Genomic DNA, 14,916 nt, shown 5'->3' with positions numbered 1-14,916 from the left:
TGCTATTGTAAGGTTCTACAATCTGCTTTGTTTTGTTGAATCTGCTCACTAAGTACCTCTCCAATAAGCAGTCTTTTTTTGATATCCTGCGTCTCTTCATAATCTTATCAACACGTTTTGTTGGAGTAAGATTTTTACTTTGCTTGAAAGAAAGAAAGAAAGAAAAAATGTGCTATATTACGTAAGAATAATCTTGTGTACAAGCATCCTACAAGCTAAAAAATCAAAACAAAAATACAATTTCAAAAATTGACAAAACAATGAACAAAATTAAATACAAGAAGACAAAACTTCTTGTACATACTTGAATTAAAGATAACTAAATAAAACAATCAATTACTAAATAAAGGTAAACTTAGTGACAAAACTAGAGAAAAAAAACTTTCCAACATGTCCAAGGTTAAAACCTATCATTAAAAAAGTCATCCAGGTTATAATATGCCTTAGCCAATAAAAGCGTCTTTAATTCTCTAATAACATCCGATATATGTCTAACACATAGAGGAACATGATTGTACATTTTTTTACTTATGTAAATTAATGAGTTTTTAGTAAGGGAAGACGTAGGAATAGGTAGGGGAACATCATTTACACGACGAGTCAAATGGCCAGTGTCAGAGAGTAGTTTGGGAATTTTGTGAATAAAAGCAGCTGTTTCTAAGATAAACAGTGAAAAAAGAGTTAGGATTTTTTCAGAAATGAAGAGGGGTTTGCAAGAATCTCTTAACTTAGCAGAACACAGGTATCTAACTGCTTTTTTTTGAATAACAAAGACAATGTTAAGTAGCCCCTTATTGGTTAAACCCCAAAAAGGCAAGCCATACCGAATATGAGACTCAATAAGTGAAAAGTACACTGAACGTTCCCAGTAATTTTGTTTTTCAACTTATAATATTTTAATTTCCATTTTTTTGCTAACTCGTTCTTGTTGTTCTTTTGTTAGCGTCCTGGAAGTTTTTGATCGGGTTATCAACACTTTTTTTCGTCCCATTAGAACCTTAACTGTAGTTTTTCTTTCTGATATTTCAGTATTTTCCCGTTTCTTTTTATCATAGTATGTGTGATTATTCTTTCTCCACATTTTTCTTCTTTGTTTTTGGTCACGTTTGGAAAGCTCAGCAATAGGTTTAACTTTTCCCTCTTCCTTTTTTTTATAATATCTTTCACGATCTTTTTTCTTCATTTCTTCATATTCTGCAGCATTTTCTCTAATTCTTGCCCTTTGTTTTCTTTTTCTCTCTTTGGCCAACATACGTTTTCTTTCAATTTCTGCGGAACTTGAGTTCTTCGCTGCTGATTTTGCTTTTCTATGTTTTTACTTCCTTTACTTTCACTTCCATCGTATGTCTTACATCTAAAGTGCACTTAGATGTTGAAGGCAACGAATCCGTATGCACAACTTTTGGTATAGTTTTAAGAGGTTTAGTTTTTATGGTTTTTAAATTGGTTAGCTTTTTTTTATTTTTTTCTTCGGCTTTTTCTTTTGCTCGGCGTTCTCCTTCATAACTTTAAGTTTCTCTTTTAACAAGGTCTTTGGAGATTTTTTATTTGGAGATTCTGGATGCTTTTTATTTGGGGATTCATTTATGTTAACAATCACTGTAACGTTGTTCGCATCCCTTTCTCATTGATTGGAGAACGATCCATATTAAGTACTGAAAACAATAAAAAAGAAAATAAAACTAGGTCGTATAATCCTATCATATTATCCAATATAAAAATTTTATTTGTAAGAAACAATCTTCCTAAAAGGCGTTTATATAATCAAAGGTAGTCCAGTAAATTATTTCTTAAATCAAATTAAATTTTTAGATTCAAAAAATCATGATACCTTAAATATAATAAAAATTATGAAAAATAAACATTTCAGTCACATTAATAACATTTCCGTCACATTCTAGATTTCTGGCGGTGTGACAGAAATGTTAAGTGATGGAAATGTTTTTTCGGTTAAAGTGGGCTTATTACGGCTCTGTATTAACAACAAGGTAAAGTGAGGTAATTTCGGAAAGCAAACAGCTTAACTAATTTTGGAAAATATTGAATCTGTTTTTAATTTTTACCATATCAATACAGACCCATGGGACAGAAATGTTAAAGAGAAAAAATACGCATTAAAAACTTACCGGTTCTTTGACGAAAATAACTAAAAAAAAACTAATTTTTACAAGAAAAACACTCTGTATTCAACTCGTGTCGACAGCATGGAACTAAATAAAACGTGGACAACCACTGCCACTCACCTCGCCACCTACTGGCCGTGCGGCGGATAAAACACCGAGTTTTTGATAAAATCAGACTTTTAAGATATAAAAAAATATTTGGTTTTATTAAAAAAGATGATATTGTAACTGTGAATAGTAAGCTAAAACATTAAAAAAGGCAATAGTTATAAGTGACGGAAATGTTTTTTGACTACTTTTTTCTTTTGGCTTTAATGGAAGAGATCCCACTTTAATTAAGAAAAAAGAAATGTTTATTGGATATAAGATACGAAATACGTTTGTGGTAATCAAGTTTCCCAAATATTAAAGGTTATTGAAAATGACCCAAATATAAATTGAGCTAAAAAACAAATAATTATAAAAAATATAGCAGTTTTGTTAAAACGTTATTAGTCGCAATTTTACAACTATTGACTTAATCGTTTGCAAAATCAGAAGCTGAATGAAGATCTTCAAAGTAAATGAAAGCGTAAATGAATTACATGAAATACAATGACCAGCCAGTTCATTCAAAAATCATTTTGACATAATAAAAACAGCTGAAAGTTATAAATAGCACCAAAATATTATTATCAAGATAATATTACAAACATACACTCAAAACTTCATATTAAAAGTTTTATTAAATCAATGCAAATAGTGGCAGGAGAACTCTATATATATATTTTATTAGATGTAAAACATAATACATAGCAGGCATATATAAAGTCCAAAGTTTTGATACAATATAAAATATAAATCGATCTATTATAACTAATATTTAAAACGTTCCTTTAAAGCTATTATAGTAACATTATAATTAGAGTTTTAAAAAATAATTGCTTACATATTGACAACATTAGGAGATGAACTCCTATCTCGGAAATCACTTGAATCTTCCAAAAATCTGTCCATAAAATCAGTCACACCAGGGTGCAACACATATTTTTTCTTTTCCAATCTTATTTTATTAGCAAACATATCATGTCTCTCACTTTTCTTCCATAGATAATAGAATTGCACCAATTCTCCCACTGATCGAGTCCTTACTTTATTTTGTTGTGTCATCCAAAAGTTTTTGCCAAAAAGCCTTATGCCAGCTTCAAAGTTTCTACATTCTTCTTCTGACCAAATTTGCATATTGTCATCCTCATACAGATGCTTGTTAATTTGAAGTCTCCTTAAAGCTTCTTCAACATTGTGTCCACACTGTTGGAGCAAGTGAAGAGCTGGTTCGTTATCTCGTACATGCTTTCCATTTGGAAGAGAACCCTTACACAGGGAGTTAGCTTGCTTAAGATAGTCATCAATGGCTTCTGAATCTAATGGTTCTGGATCCCATAACAATTTGTCATCGTTTTCATAAGGTAAGGCATCTCCATAATTAGACAACCCTTCTGGAATAACTGCTTGGTAATCCCCTCCAACCATGATAGTCTTCATAATCATTGGAGCAGCTTCATCAGAATGTTTTAGATGATATCTGTCCTCCTCCTCTTCAATAACTTTGGACCTGAGCAGCCTTGATGCATCAGGATATTTGTCCTCATATTTCCTGGGCAAATCATGGTCCAGGTTTTCATTTTCAAAGAACAGTTTTGAATAATTTTGACTTGACATGTCTGAACTAGAACTTGAATCTCCAAACTCTTCCAAACCAAGCTCCCCACTAAAACCGGAATTTGTAAGGTGACTTACAGATGATTTTGCTTTTATATATCCACTTCTTGAATTAATAGCAATTGAAGTTCGGTATATTTCCATCTTATGAATGGTTTACTTAATGTCGAGCCATCTTAGAGATACACACCTCTTGAATGCTCTGCAAAAAAAAGAAAGAAAGATTAACCATCTTAATTCAAATGATAAAATTGAAAGGAAAAAGTACTGATAAATATATATTAAAATATCTAATAGAATTGACAATAGTATAATTAACTATTCAATCAACACTGAACCTATCAACACTGATATTAATAAGATAATATGTACAAAATATAATTTTCTTGAACTTTTGGGTTTTTCATGTAGAGTTTTACAAAAACATCTGCAGTGGCCTCTTAATCATTGATAATATGGAGAATAATTTTGATCAACACTTTGGTGTGCTACAAGTGGTATGAGATTTTTTGAGTAATTAAGGTACAGAGAGTTAAAAAATGCAAATTTATTTTACATGATACCAATAAAAATTTATTTATGCAAAGATGCACCACTTTTAAGACTATGTCTACAATATGAAAGCTTAGAAATAAAAAATGTATTGCAGTAACATAGTCCACTTTTATAACAGTATGTTGCTTAAAATGTTCTTGTTGTTTTCTCTTTGTTTATTTATTTTTGAAACGTGGTAAAGTGTGAATCAGGTTTCTAAATGTGTAATTAGTTCTGAAAAATGGAAACAAAAAATAGTAGATAAAAGTAAATCCAGTAGGCTCACCTCACCATTTCTAAAACTTATGGAATAAATTGGTAGGAAGTATTTGTTAGATCATATTTCCGATTTTTTTTTAACAAGATTCTCTATTATTTGACAGATATTGTATACGTTTAAAGGGGACATGATTTCTATCCTGAAGACCACCATATTCTACATACAGAATAAAAAATTACTACAAACAGACACTTATAATTAAATTATCTTAGTATAATTGAAATAGAATCAAAGGTAGCAATACACAATTAAGTCCCTTATGACATATCACAAATTAAGTTTCTAGAAAAACAATACAAAATAGACCTACTATTACTAAATATGAAAACTACCTAACTTCCTACTCCTACACAATTCACTTACCATAAATACAGTAAAGCAATACTGATTATCACCAAGGTGTAATGATAATAAGTTGTCTTGTAATTTTGTCTTACAATAATATTTTAATACATTATTATTAAAAATAATTTTATATCACCCTAGTAAAAGTTTTAAATCACTCAAATCTCACAAAAAACGTTATCGCTCACTCTTATAAAATAAAATCATAATTTAGACACAGATTATTATTATGTCATAATCAAAGTAGACACTACCCTATTAAAAAATTTAATACCTCAATTTTTAACACACTGAAAGTTGAAACAAGATTCATTTCTAAACCTTGTGTTATAATAATTCTGAACCTGTGCATGAATATCATAGCTTGGGATATTTCTGTGAATAGGAACTAAATTTGAAAATTTAGTCTGGAGCATAGACTGGCCTTAATGGCATAATATATTCTTGTAAAAAGCAGGATGACTATTTCCAAGCAAAAAACTCCCCACCAATCTTATGGAAAATGGATCTTCGTGCAATTGGCTGAATTAGTTGTTGATTATGAGAGTTAATTTAAACGGTTTTAGACTTTAGTTAGAGCACTAGATGTGAAGTTTTCAATCCCTGTTTTCTCTTAATCCCCAGTTCTCTTAGGTTAAAAAAAAATCCATATATTTATGATCATATATAAAAAAGGAGATTATTTCCTAAATTTTGGATTATAATATCTACTAATAAGTAATATAATACACTAAGTCCATTGTTGTGAGGGCTAGATTGCTGGTGGTGTGAGATTTAATCTTTGTAAGAAAAATAAGTCACTAAACTTGCTATTCCCAAGATCAGGTAGGATTAATGTTTGGTAGAGTTGGCTTCTAAAGATGAAGTGGTTTTATCTTGGGACCCATCTATTCTTGGTAATTGTTTCCATGGAGACATTTATTCAGGATATCCATTTTCAATAAGATTGCTGTGGGCATTTATTCCACATATTACAGAACATATTGTACTTTTGGGGTTTAATGTTTTTTGCTTAAACTGTTAAAGTTATGATATCAAACTCTAGTAGAATCTCTCTTGAAATATGGCATAACAGTCTTGGGTGGTGCTTGCAGCACAATTTTATCAAACTTAATAATAACCCAAAAATATGTACTAAAGTTATATAAAAAAAGCAAAAATTTTTCCTTCTTTGAGTTTATTTTTGAAAAGTTAGACAGTAAGTCTACCTAAGAAATATATTCACCTACATAAAAAATATAACTCTTATAAAATTATTCCTCTGCGAAATATTATCATAAGATCTGTTAGCGTATTAACAAATTACCATATTGTTCAAAACTTTATAGAATTCACATTTCTTTTGTGGGGATGAGAGTATTAAATCTTCTACCAATGCATTGCAAAACTATATGTAGAAAGAAACTTTCAATATTAGCGTACTTCAATGAGTAAGAAATAATTTTAAAATTGTCTTTCCTAAAATGAGGTATTCTATGAATGTTGTACATAATGTAATAACTTTAATAAGGTGTTTAAAAATTACATTGGAGTGTATAGAATATTGTATGTTGTAATAAAATATACGGTAATAGTATGTTATATAGTGTCTGCTTTGTGTATTTGCTTTATATATTGTGTCCACTTTTGGAGATTATTTCAGGAGTGTATACACGACCTCGCTTCCCAGCGATCATCCTGTCGTCTCTGAACCTCCTTTAACTTGCATAGACATCGTCGCGCTCGCGGCTACCGACATTATAACGGCGAGCAAGTGTCTCAAAAGCAAAATGATCTATGGCCCAGATCTAATTCCTAGTTTTTTAGCTAAGGACTGCTCTGTTGCACTTACAGACCCTCTGCTCCAAACTTTTGATCTGATCCTTAACACTGGTATTTTTCCCAATATCTGGAAGCAAGCCAAAGTTTGCCCTATCTTTAAAAAGGGCGATGCTGGAACAATAGAGAATTACCGCCCTATATCCATTCTGTGCAATTTCTGAAAGTTATTCGAGTTGGATCTTTATAAATTAATTTTTCCCAAGGTTAAGTCCATGCTGGCCAACGATCAACATGGGTTTGTTTCTGGTCGATCATGTACTACAAACCTAGCATTCTTCTCTATTTGTGTGTGAAGCACTTAATGATAGAGGTCAAATCGATGTTATCTACACAGACTTTCAAAAGGCTTTTGACCAGATTGACCACTTCATTCTATTAAATAAGCTTGAATGCCAGTTTGGATTCTTCTATCTCTTGATAAAGCTCCTTAACTCCTATTTAGTTGAGCGCTCTCAGTTTGTAGTAGTCAAAGGCTTTAGATCTGCTTGTTTTTCACCCACCTCTGGAGTTCCTCAGGGCTCTAACTTGGGCCCCCTTCTCTTTAACGTTTTCGCTAATGACTTGATCTCCACCCTCAATTGCTCTCGGTTAGCATATGCTGATGACCTAAAGCTTTTCAATAGAATTGACTCTATAGCAGATTGTGGTCAACTGCAAGAGAACATCAATACTGTACCCCATTGGTGCACTTTGAACAGACTTAACCTTAATGTTTCCAAGTGTAATCTGGCCAGCTACTTTCGAATCAAAAGTCCAGTTGCCTTTAATTACTCAGTTAATGGAGAGTCTCTGGCAAGGTCTACCTGTTTTAAGGATCTCGGAGTACCTTTGACCAAAAATTTACTTTTATCCCTCACATCGAAGATACTATTTCTAGGGCTACTTGCATGCTGGGCTTTATTATTAGAAATTGCAAACTTTTTTCGAACACTGCCACTGCCAAAACTCTCTACTATGCATTTGTTAGATCCAGGCTGGACTACAGCTCCCTCATTTGGTCTCCCATTTACAACCAGCACATTCACCTATTAGAATCAGTCCAACGGTGATTCCTTAAATGTTTGGCATTTAAGGATGATGGAATCTATCCTCCAAGGGGTTTTGACCATAACCTGCTGCTCTCTAGATATACTGAATGGTCACTTGCGAAGAGGAGAGAAATTCATTCGGTGAAATTCTTGTTTAACTTACTTAACCATAAAATTGACTGCCCATCCCTTTTGCAAAGGATTTGCTTTTATATACCATACCCAGGATCTAGACAGTGTCCAGCTTTTAACATTCTGTACCAGAGACCTATTCACTTTATGTGTCAAAACTTTAACACTATTGCTGATTCTTGTGACATTCACCATGACAATCTGGTACTTATTTTGAGTCACATATGAATGGTCGGTGGGGGAGGCTAGGTTATTTAGTTCTTAGTTATTTAGTTTTTAGTTTGAATACATTTATTTACTCATTTTTTTTGCTCTTTTGGTTTAAATTAATTCATGATTCTTATCCTAATTTAGTGTTGATTTTTTATTATTTATTTTCTCACAACTCACTACTTTTTTTATCATATAGCAATTCTTTTATAGTTTAGTTGCATGGATCTAATACAGTTCATGCATTCATACTTATACATTTATATATTTAATTGATTTTCCTGTAACAGGGTATATGTAACCTGTTGGAAATAAAGCTTATTATTGTTATTATTATTATTATTATATAGTGAATGTAATGTTAATCTGTTGTAACTACTGCAAAGTGTTGTTACAGGATGTATTGGAATAAATTAGTATCTTTTTTTAAGTTAGTCTCAATAACTCACTTGTGACTTAAGCCTGGTTCATAAATTCTATATGGTAAGCAGTAAGATATAACACATATGACACAAGGAAAATAAACTACTAATATTCAAATAGAGCTAATCATAATTTGCCGGAAGCCCTAAGAAGTAAGACACATGAAATAGTTTAATTTTATTTCTTGCATCATACTTCTTACAGAATCGTAAGTGATCGTCAATGTTTGCCAATATAACCAATCAAAAGGGGTAGGCTAGTAGGGAGTTAAGAGAGGAAAATATTCAGAAAGAGAGACAGGATGAATTTTGCAACATTTTTTTACTTATTATGTTTTTATATTATGACTTTGCACAATCCTTACTGCAGGGACTTTACTTCTTATGTGTTACTTCTTACTGCATACCATACAGAATTTATGAACCTACCTTTATTCCTGTTATTTTTCTTTGAGTTTCATCTTATGGAGATAGATTTTGTGATTACATCTTTGTCTTTTGTGGTTTTTTAGAACAAGTATTAACATATTATTATAAATGCTAGACTATAGTAGTTTAGCAAATTCTGAATAAAAACAAGGGTGCAAAATAATAACATTGTGAAAAACAAGTTCATTCCAATTGGTTTTTGTAGGAAACCTATATGAAACATGATCAAGCAGTAAACAGTTCTATAAAATAAATAATAAATATAATTTGCTAGTACCTTAAGTAAGATATTGTAACTTAGTAACAATAACAAAGAAAACTCAAATACACAACAAAATCACAATTATAAAATGTAAACAAATCGCCATCTTATTGTAGTGCAGTGACATTTCTTGACAGTTTGACAGACAGCGAGAACGTCATTTACCGAACGTCAAAAAGGGTGACCCCAAGACGAATATTTATTTATTTATTGAATCCAAGGAGACTGGATATAAGGAGATTGATCTCCGCGATTCCCAAATGAGATAACGTGTACACAATATTGAACGATAATTGTGTTCGCAAAGTAGCCACCTGGGCGCAGTTGGTCAGAAGTGTAACTCACTCTGATTGATCTCTATGCACGGTGTTTTTTATTTTCACTCGCGTCCATATGACATTTTCAAAAAGAGAATTTTTAATAACAATCGTCTTAAATTTATTTTCAACGGGGATAAGGCGTTGTGACGTTGTAAAAGAAAAAACCAAAGAATATTTAAAAAATGACGAGAAGGAAAATACTTAGAGAAGTTCTAATGCAGAACTTTAAGTCTCAAGTAATGTAATCTGCGAGCAGATTCTTTATTCAAAGAAGGTCCCACTGCCACAGAATATAATACAATGCAATTGGTAACATAATCTTTGATGTTTAAATTACATTTTTAATTACTGTTGCTATTGTCAAAAATTATTTTTGTATGGTAAACCAAATAGTAAAAGATGTAATTGTCAATCACGTACGTAACATATATCTCTATAGTGTTATACATTAGCTCTATGGAGTGATTTAAAAATAGAGCAAATATAGGTATTTTTCCAAAATAAGGGGAAAACTCCCGTTTTTAATGACAAATTATATAGAATAAAAAAAGGTTTAGATAAAGTATAGCAATAAAACTTCAAATTCAATAAGTATGGAGGAATCCCTCCATGCCGAAATGAAGCTTTTAGTCGGAGGTAAAAAAAGAGCAGAAAAGACATTAGTTAACAACTGTTTGCACATTTGAGGCAGTATCTTCATTAAGTTGTATAGTTTCAGGGAACTTACCAGTAGAGCTTTTCATATTTGCCATGTGTCTCCAAAATGATGCCATGAGCTGTAGTTGCTCTTTACGTCCCAATTCTCTTTTGTTAATATTGTTATTATAACAATTTTGATAATGAACCTTGAACTTTGTTCTAAGGCAAGAAAACTCAAAGAAAAAGAATAACTAAAAGTTTACTGTTACTTTATATTAGGCATGCATTTTTTTTCTTGCAAGTGGTAGCTCTCCGAAGTTCTGGAGAGAACCAGCTTGAAAAATTACCACTTTTATAGGTTTTGATAGGAATATAAAGTTTAAATCCATAATTAATACAGTCATAAAAACTTTGACACGCTGAATTAACTCGATCCTCACCTAATACGCAGTCTTAATCAAGAAATGCAAAATAATTCTTGACAGCCTGCAGGTAAGCAATTCTAAAAGCGTAATATTGTACAGTGTAATGAAGTTTCTTCTTACTATTTATATGACACCAGTACACATGCCGCCTATATTGTCAATTTTTGGCAACATTATTAAGCTTTTCTCTGAGAATTCGCTTTTCTTCAAATGGAAGGAGATGATGCAATAATTTTATACACCTTATCAAGGATTAGGCAGAAAACAATTGTTTTATTGGTGAAGGCACGATTATACTCGTACATACGTACTCAGAAATATATGTATAATAATTATGTTTTGTGATTTCATACTATGTCAGATATAATAATATTTTACCTGTACGTGTCTTACATCATTTGTAATATTCACAATTCTGAAATGCTATGTGTATTACTAATAGGATATGATTGAAACGCAAATTGTAATTTTTGTTTAGCTTCGGCTGAACGCACTTTAAGAAGATATATTTATACATAGATTGCCTTACTATAATTTCCTATAACATATTAGCAGAGGCTGATATATACTACGAACGGATGCTACTATAAGCTTATGTTAAAAAGAAATAACTTCCGGTTATTTGTATTAAACAGTTGTTAGCGGTTTCCGTTGCCGATAACATTTAGTCTGTTTGGACTAGTTTCTTCTCAAGCAATAGATGGCGTAATAGACAACTCTTACAGGAGACTAGGAAACGTGATGTGATATTACGTACCCATATAAATGTCGCCGTTAGTATCATTTGTAAATTTAACTATTTGCAATCTACAAATTGCAAACGGTTTCTCAATAATTTCATATTTGTTTTTAACAGTCATTTATGAGAATTTTGCAAGACATTAAATAGATAGTGTAAGCTAAGTTATTTAATTTATAGCAACATATCTACCTACCTAATAGTTTAATTTCGAAAATGCGAAGCAAATTTTATTACATAGTTTGATAGAGCGGTTTCGGCTCAGGGCATCATTAGTACCAATTATCAAAAGTAATGTACTATACGTCTTTCTATAAACATGATTAAAAACGATAATCCAAAAGAAAATTTTTCAACAAAATTTTTCAACAATGTTAATTTGATGAAATTTAAATCGAGAAACCCACAGTATGCTGTTCGAGAAAATAAAAAATAGACTTCAATTATACCTAAATATTAGGATAAACAAATATTTCATTTTAGATTTTTATAGATCAGAAATATGAATTCTGCTAGAAATCCAAATTTCTGCTTTCCTATGTTTCCCCGCGGTAGGGAACCATAAATGTAATATGCGGCCGTTTTTGCTGATTTTTTCCATTTGTTAAACGAACATACAAATTAGACATCAAATATAAAATACATGTGTTTAGTTATATGGGCACGTTCAGTGTCAGAAGTAAAAAATAGTTTATAAGTCGGGAAAGCTATGCTATGTGACTTGATAAAAGCTTTTGACTGTATCAATCATTAGATACTGCTTCACAAGCTTGAAATAGGCTTAGGAGTGTATCATGGGGAGTTGGTTCAGATCTTTTGCGAGTTGTATTTCAAATAGTAGGGCTATGGATCGTGGTGTTCTTTTCATATATAAATGACATCTGCATCGTGGGTATAAGTGACCATTTGATACTCTCTGATGCACAGTCTGATAGCATTTTGACCATTAGGCATTGAAAAATAATATCACTACTCATTTCTAAATAAAGGATTGGTTTCATATCCTTGCTCACATTTAATATATCAAAGATTTATATTCTCACTAGATGTAACCTCACCTTATCTATGACATAAATATTTAAAACTTAAATAAAGATTACAAAATGGGGAAGCCTTTCTAGGGAAGTTCTCCAAGAAAAATGCATGTACGTCATTTAGTTAAATGTATTTTGCATTTTGGCTGTGTCATCATCAGATACGGAACATTACAAAAAAAAACATACACGTTCAACAAATAAAACTCAAAAAAAAACTACCCGGTATCGATTTTGAAATTTCAAAAACTCATTTAAATGTCTTAATATTATAGCGTGACTTCATATTAATTGCAGCTTATTAATGCTGTAACTAATAAATGAATTTTTTCTTACTGTATAGCAGATAGCTTTGTCAATTGCATTATTTAGTATTAAGGAAAAAGTCCATTCTGAAGTGGAGTAAATATAATATTGAAAAGTTAGTAGGGGAAGTCGTTTCTCCATAAATAAAATGCCAATCCTCTAATTTCAGGAGTGATGCATTTCGGCAAGTGTTCTTGCCATCATCAGACTTGAGATACTTAACACATACACAAATTCTAAACAATAACAAAACTTGGTTATTGTTTGTCTAGGTTTCGATTTGTAATAAATTTTTCGATAGGTAATAAAAAATAGTTACAAAAGTTTTTTTATTAATATTAATCATCATCCGATTCAACCATGTCACCGAGAGTATAATCTTCATCGTTTCGCCCGTTTGTTTGATGTCCTGCATTCAACGTCTGTTCTGGATTCAACGACTTATAGAAATCATGGTGTATTGGTGAAACATATGGTAGAAGCTGCATCAAGTTATTGAATTTTGCTAATTTTATTTTTGGAAGACTGTCATATAGAGCAGGTAGAAGAATTTTTGTCTAGGTATAAGGTCTACCACGCAAGGCAGTTTTTTTAGAAAGATCCATTTCTTCAAAAGGAAAATCACTATTATAAACTTCTTTATAAAAAAGTTTCATTGGATACTTTTTTTTGAAATGTAGCCATTGCATTTTACTTATTCCTGTAAGATTTGATTTCATGATGTTGTCCATGGGAGATATAGATTTAAAATCCTCAGGCTGCATTTTTACTAAAAAAATTTTCTACTGACTCCTGCTATAAAATTAACACAATCATCGGGAGTAAAAAACGTGAGTTAGCCATCTCTTTGCTTTTTCAATAATGACAAAATCTTGATCGCATTCCATAAACGAATGTTCCGAAACCAAAAAACGGTGGTCAACACTTTCGATATGTGTAAATTGCACAATATACATCCAAAATTTTATTATGTTCTTGTTCTTGTTTTGACCACCACAGTTATCACTGATTGCATCGATGTGGGTCACTGTTTTTGGCAAACTTTCAATATACTTCAGCAAACATGACATGACTTCTTGAGAACCTTTCGACCCTTCACCTTCATGCCACATGTACATATTACTAATTCCGGATGATAAATCGTGGATTCCTAGATTGTAAGTCCATAGCTGGCGCAAATAATATACTTTGCTGCATGTCAAATGCGGAGTGGGTAAGGTTGTAGATCAAAACAAATAGCACGTTTTTCTGGACACTGTCTTGCTGATTCCTTGGCGGCGTTTTTTAAATTTTTGGCTGCTTCAGCTTGACGTAGATGACGATCATATTCTCTGGCAACGCGGGAGCTCTCTTCAGATTCTGCATCACAAGAATTTTTCTGAGTAATGAACGTGTCACACTTTGTACATGTGTCTGAATATGGTCGGTGAAAAGCTAAGTTGAAATGGGTATTAAAAATGTCGCGGTATTTGCTCAGCTTTAATGGTCGGGCTTCTTTTTCGTGACAAAATTCTTTGTATAGCTTGTACATTTTTGTTACATTTAACTCGAGAGACAAATACTTGCGATTTGGATTGTCTTTTCTAGTATAATGACTCACAAATTTTGGGAATGAGTTTATATGCTGTTTTGCTAAGTTTAAAGTCTCATCGTCTATTTTATTGCTAGGGACATCGTCTTCCCCTTTGATCCGTTTGGACGACTCCAGACTCCTTCTTTTTCTTTGTGACGTTATAAAACCGTTTGCGGCTAATATCTAGAGTTCTCAGAAAAAACTCTTTGCATACACGTTTATTCACGTTTATTTTGCATACACGTTTTATCACAGTGCTAATACTCTTTTGTCTGGTGATTTTTAGACGGTGCATTTTTGGAGCATTATTTTGTATGCATGATGCAATAAAGGTGCTCTGTAGATCCCATCCATTAGTTTTGTTTCCAAGATTCCAATAATCATTAAAAATTGTGTTTCTAACTTCCTCCGTAAAATTTTCTGTACACTTGTATCTGCATGTATGGTCATAAGCCTTAACAGATTTTTCATGATGTAGTTCACCCTTGCGACCAACGTATTCCTGGCCACTGTTTTTTGAACAATTTCTTTTCCATGTCGCAGTTTTACGAACCCTTTTTCTGGACTTCCCAGCTTCATTCAAGTTTTGCACT

The 14,916-nt window shown here is 31.9% G+C and overlaps 1 protein-coding gene across 1 annotated transcript; it reads right to left on the bottom strand.

The window, feature by feature from the left end:
* Positions 1-2,874: 2,874 nt before the first annotated feature.
* Positions 2,875-9,440, bottom strand: LOC126736836 (mesoderm induction early response protein 1-like). The gene is made up of 2 exons (XM_050441390.1): positions 9,303-9,440; positions 2,875-4,026 (listed from the first exon to the last, which is right to left on the bottom strand). Exon 2 carries the CDS (start codon positions 3,966-3,968, stop codon positions 3,048-3,050), a length of 921 nt encoding a protein of 306 aa, XP_050297347.1. The 5' UTR covers positions 3,969-4,026; positions 9,303-9,440; the 3' UTR covers positions 2,875-3,047.
* Between the last annotated feature and the right edge of the window lie 5,476 nt (positions 9,441-14,916).

This window comes from Anthonomus grandis, chromosome 5 (genome assembly GCF_022605725.1).
Source record: "Anthonomus grandis grandis chromosome 5, icAntGran1.3, whole genome shotgun sequence".
NCBI lineage: Eukaryota > Metazoa > Arthropoda > Insecta > Coleoptera > Curculionidae > Anthonomus > Anthonomus grandis.
This window is presented reverse-complemented; position numbering and strand designations above follow the sequence as displayed.

Bases quoted from the DNA above. Each gene is read 5' to 3' on its own strand.
- LOC126736836 (XM_050441390.1), bottom strand. From the start codon at position 3,968: ATGGAAATATACCGAACTTCAATTGCTATTAATTCAAGAAGTGGATAT.